Source organism: Patagioenas fasciata, chromosome 13 (assembly GCF_037038585.1).
Source record: "Patagioenas fasciata isolate bPatFas1 chromosome 13, bPatFas1.hap1, whole genome shotgun sequence".
Lineage (NCBI taxonomy): Eukaryota > Metazoa > Chordata > Aves > Columbiformes > Columbidae > Patagioenas > Patagioenas fasciata.
Window position 1 is genome coordinate 17513560 of NC_092532.1, and position 16749 is coordinate 17530308.

At 38.9% G+C, this 16749-nt stretch overlaps 1 protein-coding gene across 15 annotated transcripts in view; it reads left to right on the plus strand.

The window, feature by feature from the left end:
• ZNF536 (zinc finger protein 536) overlaps positions 1–16749 on the plus strand; it is a 345571-nt gene that overhangs the window by 216813 nt on the left and 112009 nt on the right. For 14 of the 15 annotated variants that reach the window (XM_071814307.1, XM_071814304.1, XM_071814314.1 and 11 more), the window contains one exon: positions 5036–6616. In XM_071814307.1, coding sequence (XP_071670408.1) covers positions 5036–6616 — 1581 coding nt within the window. Of the gene's footprint in view, positions 1–5035; positions 6617–11511; positions 13224–16749 lie in introns of those variants that run through there. The other variant, XM_071814315.1, reaches the window with a different exon arrangement.

Consider the following 16749-nt stretch of genomic DNA (forward strand, 5'->3'; position numbering starts at 1 on the left):
GTGCTTTCACTCCATCTATTTGGTATTTTATCATTATTTGAAAAGGTATATAAAATCACTGTTGATAAAATTTACCAATGGCACAAGAACAGTAAGATGCTAAAAATCATGGGGAGGCACGGATTAGTCACTTAGTCAAGGGTCTCTTTTCAAGAATATGAATTTTAAATTAGCAAAATGTAAAGGAATTAATACTAGATGTGTCGATGAACTGGGCCCAGGATTATGGTAGAGAACTAGCAGAATATGGGCTGTTAGTTGATTGCTATATCTGTGGATGTAAACAGTCTTGGACTGTATAAGATTAATATCCAATTGAAATTTCGTCAAAGCTTTGGTGGGTACCCATAGCTTAAAAGAACATTGAAGAACTGGGAAGGGTGTTCCACTCAAGACTGAGAGAAGGTGAAGAGGTGACTGGTTTGCCATCTGCAAGTATCTTCCTTGGGGAACAGATTTTTTTAATAAAAAAATCTGTTGAATCTAGCAGGGAAAAATGTAGCAGTGTTCAGTAGTAAGAAGCTGACTCTGGACAAATTCAAGGTAGAAATGAGGCACATATTTTCTGTAGCTGACTTAACCAGTCAAACAGTTTTCCTAGGGACGTGTTGGATTATTCTTCATTGCTGTGGTAGAAACAGAATATATTCAAACTAAAGTAAGTGTTTTTCAAATTGTAGTTATGGTTTGATGCTGGAATTATCATGTGAGGATCTTTGGCCAGTGTTGTACAGCAGATCAGACTAGATGATTGTAATTGTCCCTTCTGCTTTTAAAATCTGTAAATCTATTTGTAATCTGGCTGTGGTCTCCTTGCACAGCCTGTAGAAGATAATTCCTATGACTAGTATGATCAGATCACGTTCTGAGCAGGATTGGCGATAGCTTGCATAAACGTCTGTGTTGTTTATACAACCTACTATATAAATAGACCTGTTTCTACAGGGAAGCATGTCTGTTTCCATTTATCTACCAAGCTTTTGTGCAGATTTTACAAGTAGCATTGAATTTTTATTGTTTTACTGTATCCTGATATAAAATAGTCCTTGTGAGATGTCTTGTGTCTTGTAAAAGAGAGTGGTAGGCAGATTGGAACTGTGATATGTTGCCCAGATAAGTTATTCTCTATAAGATGTATGTGTGTGTATATATATATATATATATATATATATACACACACACATATATATATATATATATATTTTTTTTTTTCTTTAATTGTATGCACTGGAACATTCTTTCCACTCCATTGTGAAAATGTTTGCATGAATGCAAATGGGGCAAGATAATTAGTAATATCAGGAAGGTCATTACCTTTGTGAACAACAAAAAATTACTCTGCAATATGAAATGCAGAAAATTATTTTTAAAAAGTCATGTTCCTTCAATCCTACATGGCAATGTTAATATATGTGAATTGATATTAAGTGTGAAGTAACTCATCCAATCACTGCTCTTGGGTAGTCATTACACTAGGTTGAATTCTCTGAAACCTTTCCTCAAAGTATGAGATACAAACAGGTTGTATTCTAAAAAGAACCATAGCCTACCTCTCTTGTCCCCTATGGTATTCTTTGGATATATAATATTGCAGTTGCGGATAAAGTCCTGGAAATTTGTGCTGCTTTGGATTTACCGTTGAAACTGGCTTGAGTTTTGGTTAGTTTGATTGAGGTTAGTTTGGGCTTTTTCCCACAGCAGCTTATAACTCTGTTTTATCATTTGTACAGGGACTTACCCAGGGCATAGCTGGTTGTTAATTTGAAAGGGTGAAATAGCATCTAAATATCTGCATAATTGCTGAATTCAGGAAATACTGACACATTAAATATAAGATTCAAAGGTAATTTACTCCATCCTACTCCCTTCTCCCAGTGCCTGCCCTTGAAATAGCAGTGCTAAGATTGCTTTGAAGTAAACTAATCACTGCCAATATTTGGATCTAAAAGAGAAGAGAGAGGTTTTGAATAGTTCCCTTTGAACGCTGTTATTTGGCCAGTCCTGTATTGTAAAGGTGGCACAGTGTGTTGTTACATGTTGAGTTCAATTTCAGACCTTCAGCTTTAGATCTCATTTCTAGCCATGCAAGAGGTGGGAGCACCACAGAGACAGTGAACCAGGGCTAGGAGAGATTTCCACTTTTTATCACACTGTCTCAGTCAGTGTCCTCTTTCAGGCCAATGCCTATCGCGTTGGTGGCAAGCTGCTGAAAGGAAGCTCACTCAGTGGAGAGGCAGAACATATAATGACTTCAAGGCTTAGCAATACAGAATGCCTTGTTATGCCCAGTGCTGAAGACTGAAGGTACTTTAGAAGTACAAAATATTACTAGTATTTACTCTATTTAGCATATTCTAACCCACTTATATGCATTTTTACATATATTTATTGAACAACTCCTGCATGCTTTCAGCAAGGTCAGTACAGCCTGTATTGCAGGCTTCTCCCTGCAAAAATATTTGTCCAACGGCTGACATAGTGCCTGCAGTGCTGGGGCACACTCTGAAACAGTGTCACTTGACGTGCAATGTGAACACACACTGAACTATCATTAGAATAATAGGAAGCACTAAATATAATTGTGTTAAAGATTTCCATAAAGGCATAGGAGATGCTGATTAAGAACTTTTCAACGAAGTGGAGTGAAAACTCAGAAGTGAGAACATTTAACCTTATAAAGTCTGGTACTTGTTTTCCACCAGACTCATTTCTTCTTAGGCAGCACTTGAAATACCTCTGTTATGTTAGAAGTCACTACTGATGGTCAGTAGTTACTGGTGGGACAAATAGCAGAACAACAGAAAATGACTCAAAAACATTGCAGTATTCTCATGCTGTAAAAGCAATATCGACATTTGTCCATGTCCTGACTGGCAGCACAGCTGTCAGAGTTTGCACCCTCCCAAAGAGCCTTGCAGAAATGCAAACAAATCAACATCCACTGTGTTCCATCCTCTTGTTCCTATCCTAAAACGCTTGTGATGGGTGTGTGTGTGCTCAGAGTCTCACCTGAGGCCAGGGAAGCCCAGACAGATGTGATCTGTCTCCGTTTAGTGGTTTTTGCAGATCAGTAGGAAGTGTTTGCTTTTGCACAAGTCCCACTGAAATGCTGCCCTTACTTCCTCCTGGTGGAATGTCAGAACTTAATTAGGTGATTGTAGAAGACTCAGAAGTTGTGCTGAAATGTTTAAATCTGATTTCTTCTGTTAAGCTGCATGGACCTAGACCTAAAGTATGAAGCATGCTAATTACTACCTCTTGCTCTGCTGAACACCTCTTGTTTAAGGTGCTGCACTTTTCTCCTCTAAAAAGGTCGATTAATGTGGTTGATGTAAAGCTCTCATGTCTCACCGTTTAGCTTTAGGATTATAATATGGATTTTGAATTTCCATTGCTTGTAATTTGCTTCCTCCCCGTCTGAATGGCAGCCCGTACCCAGCTGTGCTCACGGTCAGTCCGCCTGCTCGCACGGGCTCTACGGTCATTTGCGTGTGCTGCTCTTGCATCTCATTAGTGAATTCCTGCCATCAGTGACAGGAGCAGCTTCCCAAGTATTAACCAGCCTTTCAATGCAGCCTGTAGCTCAAATAACACAAGTTTGAAACCCTTTCAGTTTTGTTTTAAGCAGATTTTGAGGTCATTTGAGAACAGGTAACTTTCCAGCTGGTTTGGTGAACTACGTAATGTTATATAACTTACGTACTGTGAAGGAAGTTTTAGAAACAAATATTGCCATTATACCATTTAGAGAACATTTGCCTTTGTCTTTTGGGTTATGTAGGAAAAAAAATCTACATAGAGAAAACAATTTCTTCCTGTGGAGTTTCCTCATAGAAATAATTGCCAATATCAACAGCGCACAGGTCTTTCAGATTCCTGTCACTTTCAGTGGGGATTTCCATACTTTCTTTAAAAGCAATTCTGCGTTGCTAACAAGTGCTCTGCAAAAATTTAGATGTTCTTTTACTTACATGTACATTATTTTTGGATACGTCTTTATGATTGTATGTGAATATTTATTATACATGTAACATCCTCTACCTCTTTTAAAGTATAGGAAGAACAATGAAAGTTTAGTGTGGATTTCAAATATATATTTAATTCATGAAATTAAACTTATATGTTTTAAAACTCTATTCAAGGTAATCCTAGAAAAGCGCTTATGGTAGGTAAATTACATGTTTTACTTCTTGAGCATTAGAAATGTCATTTATACAAATATAAAGAACTGCAAAAACCAGTAGACAATGCTAATTTCAAATACAGACACTAAGTATATTTTGTATTTTTTTATTACTTGATTTCTTTTTTATTTTATTGACTACTTTTTATTTTAACTATGTGTTCTTACATGCTGCAATCATAATGTAGTGTAATGATATTAATATTTTATAGAATCTGTATTTATAGTTCTTTATTTAGAAACAATGCAGTAGGTCTGCAGATCTTTGAATCCTTCTGGAATGGTGCCCTCCAAATAATGATAAATTACTTGTGCAGTATGCCATTTGCTAATTATATCCATGATTTACTGCAGAGCAAGACTTAAATCATTCATTTCAGTCTTGCGTAACAGTGCCATAAAATTTTTAGGTTTAAAAATGGTTTCCATGTGTATAATTTAAACAAATTTTAGAGCAATTGTATACACAAAATATTGCAACCATCCATTTGTTACATTCTTTGTCTCTCTTTTTTTTTAAACTTGTACTTTTAATGATTACTGTGGTTGAAATTGTTATGCTTCATTTTCATAATCATAGCTTTTAATTCTACAACAGTTTTCTACATGTTAGATTAAGAAAAAGATGGCTAATCGTGTGTAGATACCATGTCATTCCTGAATAGCCCCACATTCTGGAAACCCATTTTAGAAATATTGACTTTATGAATTAGTTTTCAATTGAAAAATAGTTTTTAAAAAATAATGATTGGCTCTAAGATCTTGTTTTCAAGTGGATAATGTTGATTTTTTTTCCTCACTCATCTGTACAGATAACTCTCTTTCTTTATATTTTTTTCTTTATACCTGTAGGTGAGAAGCCCTACAAGTGTCCACATTGTGATTATGCTGGCACTCAGTCCGCATCCCTCAAATACCACTTGGAACGGCACCATCGGGAGCGACAGAATGGAGCAGGGCCACTCTCTGGGCAGGCTGCAAGTCAAGAACACAAAGATGAGACATCAAGTAAAAGCTCTGTGTTTATTAGACCAGATATATTGAGAGGAGCCTTCAAGGGGCTTCCTGGAGTTGATTTCCGAAGTGGCATGGTCTCACAGCAGTGGACATCAGGAATGCTGTCTTCTGGAGATCAGCAAGGACAAGCAGCTGGCATGTCATCTGAAGTATCTTCAGAAAACATGAAGGGTTCAGACATACCTTCCAAAGGAACACACTTCTCTGAACTTGGCCGTGCTTACCAGAACATGGTTGGGAACGGTGTAAACTTTCAAGGGTCTTTGCAAGCTTTCATGGACAGTTTTGTCCTAAGTTCTTTGAAGAAAGAAAAAGAAATGAAGGATAAAGCTCTCTCAGATCCACTTTCAGCAAAGGGTCTGGGCTCAGATGGTGGCGAGGAAAAGATAAATAGCAAGTCCTCACAGCGAAAAACAGAAAAGTCACAATATGAACCTCTTGACTTATCTGTAAGGCCAGATGCAGCCTCCCTCCCAGGTTCTTCTGTTACTGTGCAAGACAATATTGCTTGGCATGGCTGCTTATTTTGTTCCTTTACAACTTCGTCTATGGAACTAATGGCACTGCACCTCCAGGCCAATCACTTGGGCAAGGCTAAACGTAAAGACAGCATCATAGGGAACAACAAAGACCAATCTAGAGAAGCTTCAGCCTCGGTTAATAAAGTGAACTTACTCTCCTCTTCAGTGCAGTCCAGCAAGGAGGCGGTGGTTTCAAACATGCTGAGCCAGCTGGACTCAGCTTCTGAGAAAATGACCCAAGGACAAAATAAAGAGACCCTGGGAGAACAAAAGAGCACTGGCTGGCCCAGCCACATGGAATCCACTTTTTGTAATTTTACAACAGACTTCTATAAGCAGTTTGGTGTTTATCCTGGTGTTATTGGCACAGGAACACAAAATTCTTGCACCAGTAACGAATCCGAAATAAAAACACAATCTGAAGATGACCCGAATATTCTGCTCTCTGACTCTGTAAATAAAAATGCTACTGATGACCTTTCTGACATAGCTTCATCTGAGGATATGGAATCTTCCAAGGAAGAAAACATTGAAGATGAGGACATTGACACAGAACCAGATATTGTGAATAAGCAGTTATCTGCCCTAAATAAAGAAAGCAGTGAAGGAGGCGACAATATGCAAAGTGCAGTCACCTCACAACCAACACAAGGGCTCGTATCACCACTGCCACAAGCGTCAGAGAAGCAGTGGCACGGTCAGAATCTTCTATCTTCCCATGACACTGCACAAGGAGTGATGAAACCCGAACAAGTTCAGGGTCCACAGGTCCTGGAGAAGCAGATGAACATGTTGTCAGTCCTAAGAGCTTACAGCTCTGATGGCTTAGCAGCCTTTAATGGACTTGCAAGTAGCACAGCAACTAGTGGATGTATCAAGAGACCTGACTTGTGTGGTAAGTTTTAGACCTTCTTTTAGACCATTTCAGAAAACACTTGTGCAGAATCATGAAGCTGCTCTTTAAATATACTTAGTCATGTTTGTTAGTAATACATTTTTTTAAATGTTAAACCCTGTGGGCCAAATTCTAGTCTTATATGTGGTCTAATCCATTGAAATCAGCAGTGCTGCATGCATATACTTATACAGGATTTTAGAAAGAACTTGCTTTTTAAACTAGAGTAGCAGCAATATAGACTATCTGTGCTAGTGGCATCTGAAGGGGATACTTACTGCTTCAGCATACTCAAAGGAGGAAAAAGTTTTAAAAAATATACATGGTAACTTGCAAACTTTTCAGTATTTTGACATAAGAACCCAAGAAAAACATTGGATGCTTTGCCAAGCAAACCTTGCTTTCTTTTTTCTTTCTTTCTTTGAATTGGGGTGTGTTCAATCACCACAATATTGATGAAATCAAATGCCAAGTGCATGGAATACGTCTACCTGTGGTGAAGAGTCTTTTTTTTTACCTTTCCCTCCCCCTTTTTAAATATTATATTTTTTCTGATTTGTCTCGATGGCACCCATACAGTTGCTGCCCTTTACTATTTTCACTGTTCTAACTAGCAGTTGTACAAATTGTGATTTGCCCAATTAAGAATATGCCTCCAGGTAATTAATAAACAACACAACAATCAAACAAAACCACCTTTTACCCTTAGTCTCTAATTTACAAAACTGCAGTCTTACTTCCTCATATCACACACATCGTATTTGACATAAATGAAAGTTAAATCTACTTGGAACAGATGAGATTGAGAATTTTTTCAATTTATCTCCTATTTTGTTAGCATAGTTCTTGTTTTAGAGTGTAAATCCTTTGAAAAACAGTATCACTTTAAAAAGCAGAGTCAGCAAAGGACACAAAAACTTCAGCATTTCTCGTTTCACTTAATATCCAACTAATCAGAAAACTCATTGTCAGAGCTGAACATGCAGAATAAAATGTATTGCAGTTGAAAAAAAAATAAAATAAAATAAAAGGTGATCAACGGTTATAAAGCCTGACAATTTAAAATGAAACCCTAGATGTGCAAACAATTAAGAATGGTTACTCTGGTAAACGTAAGGTTAGTGGGAGCTTTGTCTGACCTTACTAGAGTAGTATATGTGCTTAAAACCATAACCCTTTCCTCAGGCCCCTCTCTGTTTATCCAAGTGTATTAAATAGTCTGATAAAAAAGTCTGATTCCTTCTCACAAAGTTTATCTCACTTGTATTTGTAGAGCATTTTGGCTTCACAATATTGTCATTACTTAAGTGGAATCATGAGCACCAGTATCTGCATGGCCTTACTTGTAAACTTCTATGTCTTGATGCACTAAGAACCAAGTTAGGTAGTTGAAAATATTCCCAGCTTCTTGAAAATCAGCATTTACATTACTGATCTTTTGAAAATAGTAGATAGTTGATTTAATTCGCAGCTAGTAAAATCCTGCTTGGATTTATTTCTCTCTATTTGTGGAGTACAATCAATCAGTTACAAAAAAAAAAAAAAACAGCAGAGAAATGACTCTTTAAACAAACAAGCGAAAAAAATGGAGAACTGAGATTAGTTGCTCTGTACGAAATATCCTTATACTTCTTCCCAGACATAAGATTTTTAAAACAAAAAAAAAAAACCTCAAACATTCTTATTGAAAGAAGTCATGTTACTTCTCTTAGTTTTTTGTTTCATCTTTCAATCAATTCAGCAGACATTTTATGATGGCTTGAGTTTATATGATTTTAAAGACCATATCCCTTTCATAAGCTCTGCCCAGTGATAATGGATTTGACTTGAAGTATGAAGGGGGGAAAAAAAGACAACAGAAGCTTGTCTGTTCTACTTTTTAAGCCATTTTTAAATGGAAAATGCAGTGCAAGTCCTCCTTACTCCCCCCTCCAAAAATAGCTTTTTAAATTCTTTGCCGACATTCTGTTGAGTGTTTGCAGAGTATAAGTATTAAGATTGACTATTTAAATATATTATTTCATTTTTCTCAATATCTCACAGCAAAAGTGGGTGAAAATGAACAAGCCCCTTGTCAGTTGTTAGTTTTCTTTTTGGTTGGCTTGGACACCACCCACTTGAAAGGAGTGGTTTTGGGGGGTTTTCGTTTTCTCAGTGACATTTTATATTGTGAAATCACACTCCATCTGTGCATACCAGTGTGGGGAATCTCACCTGATGTTCCTGCACTTCCAGATTAGCCATCAGGAGCGCCCTGTTCATTTATGAGCCTTCCTTCCCCCTGCACAAAGCCCACGACTGTAGTCATCTTTCCTTTTGTCTCTCCTACTGTCTGAGAGATCAGAAAACTTGAGACCCACCTCTAGCACCCAGTTCCAGGGCATGATTCTTGTGTTCCTTTGTATTTTTGGAGACTCCATACATCTGCCTTTCTTTTTACGGCCATTGATGTGTGGGTTGTTGACATCTCAAGAGAGAACACTGATACACTTGGTACAGTCCTTGCACAATCAGCATAGCAAGGCCTGATGCCCTTTTTGCAGTCAGAACACAGTGGAAGTAAAATGGAAATAAAATAGCTTCAGTTATCTGAGATTGTTTCTTTGACTGGCCACACTAACTAATTTCTGGCTGCATAAAAACAAGCTGGGATTTTCAGTAATACATGTGGATCATTTTTAGTTGGCAGATTTTACCTTAAGATAATGGGTCAGTTTTTTAAGCACAAATCTTGGCATGAAAAGGCTTTAATTGCTAGAGGACAATGTCACCAAGACACATTGTTGTTTTGGAAGTCACCACACATGGGACAAGCAGTCCTCAGTTTCCCTACGTGTAGAATGAGAGAGACTGATGATGTATATATAATTCCTTTACGCTACTAGTATGCTTCAGGCTGTAAGGATGAAAGACACGATTAGAAAAGATCCATAGTTACTGCATAATACAGAAATTTCCGTGTCAAAATGCTGCTGAGAAAAATCACAAATTTTTGTAATATATCTCCTTTACATATTAAGCAGAATAGGAAAGAACAGAAAGAAAGAAAAAAATACCATTGATGAATTTTGAGTTACTCCTGACCTGTACTTGGTTTTGGAGCCTCAAGGAAGTATACCTAGGAGCTGATCTTGTTAAGCTGTGCTACCATGCAGTTTCTAAGAAGATGACATTAGTTTCCTTGCTGGTTGACAGCCAGTAGCCCAGCGTGGACGGGAAGCCCAGGGTGATGGCTCCACAGCTTGGTAGCTGTCTTGAGCATCCATGTACTTTGCTTTCACAGCCCTTGCTTGTTCGAGAACTTATGCTCAGAGGCTCTAGACCCACTTTGTGTTTAATTTTGGAAGACCTTTTTCCTTTTCTTTTATGCTCTTCTCGTTCTCCACTTGTCTTCCCATATACATGCAGCCGTGTCGCAATAGTGTTCTACCTCCTGTTTCAAGTCATTAACTTACACATGATTTGGACAGCATCTATTTATGATAAGATCCTTTCCTTTCTCTCTCTCCTTCCCTTTCAATTTTTCTGCTTTGTGTCGGAGACGGTAAAATTTCCCCGCTTGCATTTTCTGCTTGGAAAATACCTGGGCTTTCAAAGAGCTGGTGTACCACAGAACTATTGGCCAGAGATAGTCCTGGGTGTTAGCTGGGTGCTTGATTGGATAGTGCTACTGAACCCACACTTAATGATGTCCAAAAGTTTTAGTTCCACGTTGTCTCTGTAAATCTAATTTGCTTCCATTCATGCTTGCTTTCCTCTGCAATTAGTGCTGTTTTCTCCTGCGCAGGCTCCACCCCATCATCACTTATTTCAATGTATGGAAACAGGGCAGGCCCCTTCTGCTGTTTGGTAGCAGCTTCAGGGTTCTGATCCTGTAAGGAACTGAGCACTTTCAGTTTCCTTTGGAGCAGAAAGCATTCAGCATTGCACAGAATTATTAAAATGTTCAGCATTGTAACTTTCTGAAATACCTTCCAAATGTGGAACTGCAGCACAGACAAGAGGGCTGGGCAAGGGGAAGATCAATTGTGGCAGATTATTACAGCTTTATTGTCACATAATTACAGTGCTCTACCCCAATGTTTAAATAGTGAATTTAGTTGTTGTAAATTGCTTATTGCCACAGGTGTCAAAACCAAAAAGATTATTATGCTAACCCCTTCAGAGCTTCCACCAACATATAAAATACGGAAAAGATTTTTAATTGTTTGTGGTGGTTTCACTCTGATCTTTATTACAGCTCTTTTACATTATAAAATCCATATTAAACAAAAGCAAAAAACCTGATCTATCCGAGTTCTAGGAGAGCTACAAGGCAATGGAAGGTCATGCTACTGCAGCAAATTGTAGTACTCCTGCCCATTTAAAGTGTCTTGCAATGCACTTAAGTAACCCAACATTTTGCCCCAATCTGCAGTTGAAGGAGTGACCAGAACATTCTTTTCCTTCAAGGCAGAGTCAAATTATATGGAAGCTTTCCTGCAGATTTTTGTTTACCCCATTATGTTGATTTTGAAGAGGTTTCTGCAGTTTCAGTCATCAGGTCCAAGACTTGTTTTTATTGCACGATCTGTGCTGCTGAACGGGGAATCAGCACCTCAGCCCCGCGCCGGGGTTTCAGCCGCACTTCTGGATGTCGCAGTGCCATTTGCATGGCAATATCAAACCAAACTCATATGGCTTGCTTCCTTTTTTTAATTAACTGGGAATGCCAGTGATCCAGCGAAGTTTGTGTTGCTGGATAAAAGGGCCGGTCTGTGAATAGCATTGTATTTGCCAAATGGTTCGCTAGTCATTTCAGTACAAACAAATGGATGGTGTCTGTAAGTCTGCAAACACTGTTGACATTTAGCCTTGTTTATGTTACTTTCCTTTTGCTGCATATTTTTGGCTAGAAAAGATACTGTCTGAATCAACATTGACTTCCTAAGCAGAAGCTAAGGACCCAGTCTTGCATCTCTCATTCTCGATGAGCGGGACTGCTTACATGACTAAGGATTGCAGAATCAGGTCCTATGTTTATTTGACTTAAAATTTCATTGCTATATTCATGTAATTTAATTTGATTGTATTTTGTTATTCCAGAAATCAGTCAGGTGATGAGTTCGGTATCACCATTTTGTTTACTGTTGAAAACTTTTATTTCTTACTATTTTTCATGTTGCAGTGTAACATTACCGTTCCATTACATTTCTGGAAATTAACCCCTAAAATATGTGATACAGCAAAGTGCTGAGTACCTTCTATTCGCAGTGAAACTGGAGGCATTCTGTCCCTCCTTGCAGCAGATCTGAAAGGGGGATTGTGTTTGCAAAAGGAGGCCTTGGTATGTGCCTTGATTTCAGACATCAGTGACCAGCCGCACCAAGTCAAATCCCTAGCACAGAAAGGCTTTTATTTTCCTTGCAGAGACAAAATAATGATGTAAGCTTAGAGCTGTATGATTTTACTCTGTTTCATCTCCCAGACAATATATTCTTATTGTTTTTGTCATATCCAGGTCAAATTTAAATTATAATTTAGGATTAGGCAGAGACACAGAGATGTTTACAGGTCTTTCCAAAGTGAGACAATGCTCTGATTTGTGTTTTGGTTCAGGAATATATATTCTTGTGTCTGAGGTATAGTATTTCCTATAACTACTCATAAACAAGAACAATTTAGACATCTTTGTAAGGGAAAACTAAGTGTACAATTAATACCTCTTATGAGGCGAATTTTAAACGATTAATTTGACAGCAATTAGAATTTCACATCACAGGCTTTCAGAAGTAAATAACCAAATTCAGCTTTGTAATCTAAGGAATTTAGGATACCTTTAAGTGGAGATGATCTTGTTATGCACAGCATTGCATATCTGGAGTTTCTGAGGTTTGCTCCAGCCTGTCTAGATACCTGTAGTACCAGGGGTGAATAATTACCTGAGGCTTATTAATTGTTTCAGCAAAGAAAAAAAATATATACCTTAAGTGTAAGCATTAATATGTGTATACACAATACATCCACAATATATAACAAACCATCATAATAGTACAGAAATAGAGGTCCTGAATATGTTCTGTTATTTATGTGTTTGGCAAGCTTAGGGAATGGACTTTAGTATGAGTGAAAATTCTCTTAACATTTTTAAGGTTATTTATTGTCATTTCTATTTGAGTTTTTAATGGTCCTGTATTTTGTAATGCTTTAGCAGGAAAAAATACTGTAGTTATCTTTTTCATATTCTTTAAGCAATATTTCTAGCTTAATATATTGTGCCAGGCTTTCCAATATTAACCAAGAAAGACAGTAAAATTCAATGAACAGCACTCTGACATCCACAATTTAAAACCTGTGATTGAAGTGAACTGTGTAAACTTCTGGTGGGTTATCATGTGCTTTGGAATAGAGTATTGTCGGAAGTAATTAGAAAATATATTAAGGTTACCTGGTAATGAAGGTATGTAAGTTTTAATAATTGTTGCTTTCTGAATACGTGTCAAACTATATCTTTAAATGTATATGGAGTTACAAGTTAGGTCACTTCTGAATGGAATGTAAAACAATACTAAAATGCTTCAATAACTTATCTCAGTGTTGCTAATAAAAAAAAAGCTGTTAACCATTAGTGCAGTTTTGAGTCATTTTGTTAATTCATTCAAGAAAACTCTCTGAGAAACTCTTGTACCTTTTGGTAGACAAAGACCACTTATGCAATCCACAGCTGGTTGATGCTTTGAGGGGCAAACTCTGCAAAGCTACTTGCTGGCCTTGTAAAGGCTGTTTATGAAGAATGCAGTTTTCCAAGGAAGGAGTGGTTTGTCATTAGAATGATGCCATGTATGGATAGGCAGGTATGTAAAGGGGGGGCATTAGACTTGTTTTCTCTGTCACAGAAAATATCTTGGGAATATGGGACTTGTTTCTCCTCTGTCACTGTTAAAATCTAGACATTTTTGTGGAGGCCACTGGGTTAAAAATGAGTAATGTGGGTTGGATTAAGTGTATAAGTATTACCGCCTGGGTACTTGGCCAGGGTGAGCTGTATATTTGGGTCCAGGCCTGCAGCTGCAAGTGTAGCTTTAGTGAGCAACGGGCGTCCAACATCTATCCCAGCGGAGAAATACCAGGAGCATACAGCCCATGTGTGATCCTTGATTAATCTTGCCTAGCCGTACATTAAGTTACAGTTGTCAATATTGTAGGTAGCACTGAACTCTCCTTTTTGTTTCCCATGGAAAGAATGTGTGATAATCACCCTGAGAGTAGCATACACCCTCAGACCCACGTGCGATTCACCTGAGATAAAACAAGCATAAGATAACAAGGAACCAGTGGCATCAGTGCCACTATGGTAAGTGTTTCCAGGATGGGACCCATAAGAGGTGACCTGTTGCTCTGTGCACCACGGAGTACGCAATGGAAGCTGAAGGAAAACATGACTAGGGCTCCCGGTGTCACATCTTCGTTAATGCTGCCAGTTTTGAATAGCATATTGGTACTTTTTTATTTATTCCACCAAAACACCATGAGTCAGGACCTGACATTTTAGTGTTCTGTGTCATACTGAGAAAAATCTGTAGTTCAGCAGTAGGACAATTATATTATTTTGGAAGGGCTAGAAATAATACAGCATTTGTGAGACAACTGTAACATTTATCCAGACTCAGTGTGATATTGTTCTTCCTTTTATTTGGAGAGCACTTCCAAAAAAGTATCAACTAGGAGCAAAGGAAAAAAAACAAACAACAAACCACAAGAAAAAGTGGCAATTCTGAATCCATTTAACACCCATAGGGTATAATCTCATCTTTTATAATACCACTGGCTGTTACATACCTAAACTTCTATGCAGTGAGCTGTGAATATAGTCCTTATTGTCCTATGGGCAATATGACTAAGGAAAAAATATCTCTGTAAAACAATGTAGCATTTGTCTGAACAGTGTAACCTAAGGTCCATAACATCAAATCTAAAGTTGTAATTATACAGCTGCAGTCACACCACTCAAGTGAAGGCTGTGTCAGCACTTGTATTATATAAGAAATCCTGTTTTCAAGGGTTGATGAGTCATATGCAAAAGACATTTCTCACTAAACAATTGTTCTAGTTGTTCCAAAGCAATGTCGAGGTATGGGCCTTTCCCCAGCAGGACATGGTTGCGTCTTCTGCAAAAGCCCATGGCTTAACTCGGCAGTTTATTTTGCTAATGAATGTATCTTTTCCAAGCTAGGAAATTATCTAGAAAGTTTGGCGTTTTGTGCACTTTTATTATTGCAAAAAAATAAACTAGTGGGAAAAAACCCAGGGTGGGTAAGGTCTTCACTAGCAAGGATTGTAACAGGTGAAACACATCTGTCTCAGAAGTTATAAAATTAGGAATTTTTTTGCAATTTGTCATCTCCAATGTTGATTTAAGTTTTCTGAGCTGAGAACTTCCTTAGAAGAGCCAGTCACAATTTTAGTTTTTGAGATGCCTTGAAATGGAGCCTTTCAAGCTCACAGTAACTGCTATTGCCATTTGAATCAGCCACGTATTTGCTGGCAAGGAGCAGACAGGAAAGAGGTTTGTTTGCAGCAGCACCACAGAGGTGGACATGGAGCACTGTGCATCCCTCCTGCATGATTGTGAAAGGAACACACTTAGGATTGAGACCAAATACCAGAAACCACAACCATTTTCCTAGTACCTGGAATTTCTAGATGGATGTGCTGCAAGCGAGTTGCTTCAGCTACCAGATACCCCTACCCGGAGCGTTGCCATTTACAAACAGGTGTTCCTGGGGCCTCCCCCACCTCAGATATTTGCACCCAAGCCTCCTGGCCTGTCCCATTGTCCATGGAGCGAGACGTGGGCCAGCACATTTCTTTAAGCCGATCCCCTCTGATCCGGGGCGTCTGCAGTACTATTCCCTGCATAGAACAGCCATTGTTCAGCTCGCAGAGCAACACTGGGGTAGAAAATAGCATGCCATGCTGGGGATCAGAGAGGGAATTGTTCCTTAATTATCTCTTACTGAAGGAGAAATCCAAGGCATATTCCAGTATGTACCATGACTCTGGCAGAACATGAGTCTTTTAAATGAGATTTGGAGAGAGGGGCTCATGTTCAGAAGCTGGCAGCCCTCACTCCTCCTGCAGGTCTACCTGTGATTCACTTGCTAACCATGGAAAAAAATAAGTTTTCTGCTTTGGATTCTCCATTGTGAAATGGAAAATAATAGTACTTATCTCCCTGGTAGGAGTGCTGTGAGGATAAATGAATTAATTAATGTTTGTGAAGCACTTTGAAGATGAAGAACATTATATAAGTCCTCAGTGTATAAATGCTTCCTTCTCTCATATAACTACAGTAAGCTATAAAAATTTATTGATGAAAATAAACACACATTGAAAATATGTGTTGGGTGCGTATATCCCTTTGAAACCCCAGCAGCGTTCATGAGCCCAATGTCCTGAGCAGTTCAGTGTGGTGAACCCGGTGCCAAAATCTGCCCCAGCTTCAGCCTTCACTGATCTGCCGACCCTCAGGGGCTCTTTGCACATTTTTGGCCATAATGTCTTTCCACCCAGTCCATGAATTTTGACCTAAGGCTTGTTTGGAGTGCCAGCTGGGCTGAGCTGCTGGTTTTTGACCACTGTGGCAGCATGCTGGCCCCAGCCGCGTTGCAGAGCTGTGCAGCACCAGGGCCGAAGGCAGGCGATGGCTCAGCAGTGTCCTGGTGGGTTGCTCAGCCCCTCGCCCACCGCCAGCCTGCGGGTCCTCCTGCCCTGCTCCTGCTCGCCAGCCCTGTGTCAGGACTGAGGACCTACCTTGCTGTCTGCCACCGTTTGTCCCCTCCATTTCAGTGTCAGTGTGATGCTCAGCATTCAGTCCCTGCAGCGCTCAGCAGGTCCCGGCGTTCCTGCTCGCGCTTGCTGATCTTGTGGCTGAACTGGCTGTTGCATAGTTTTTAATTCAGTGGCAGTGACTTCAATCGGCTACTTGTAAGTTAAAATATTTATTACCTACTTTTCAACATTACCATGCTAGGCTAGTTCTTGTTGCTTTACTTTTTTTTTTTTTTTAATTTGAGCCAGGAGGTGCGTTTGATCCTGAACAGCTCACGTGTATAGCAAGGCGAGTTAAGAGGATGCAGGGAAGGAAAACCAAC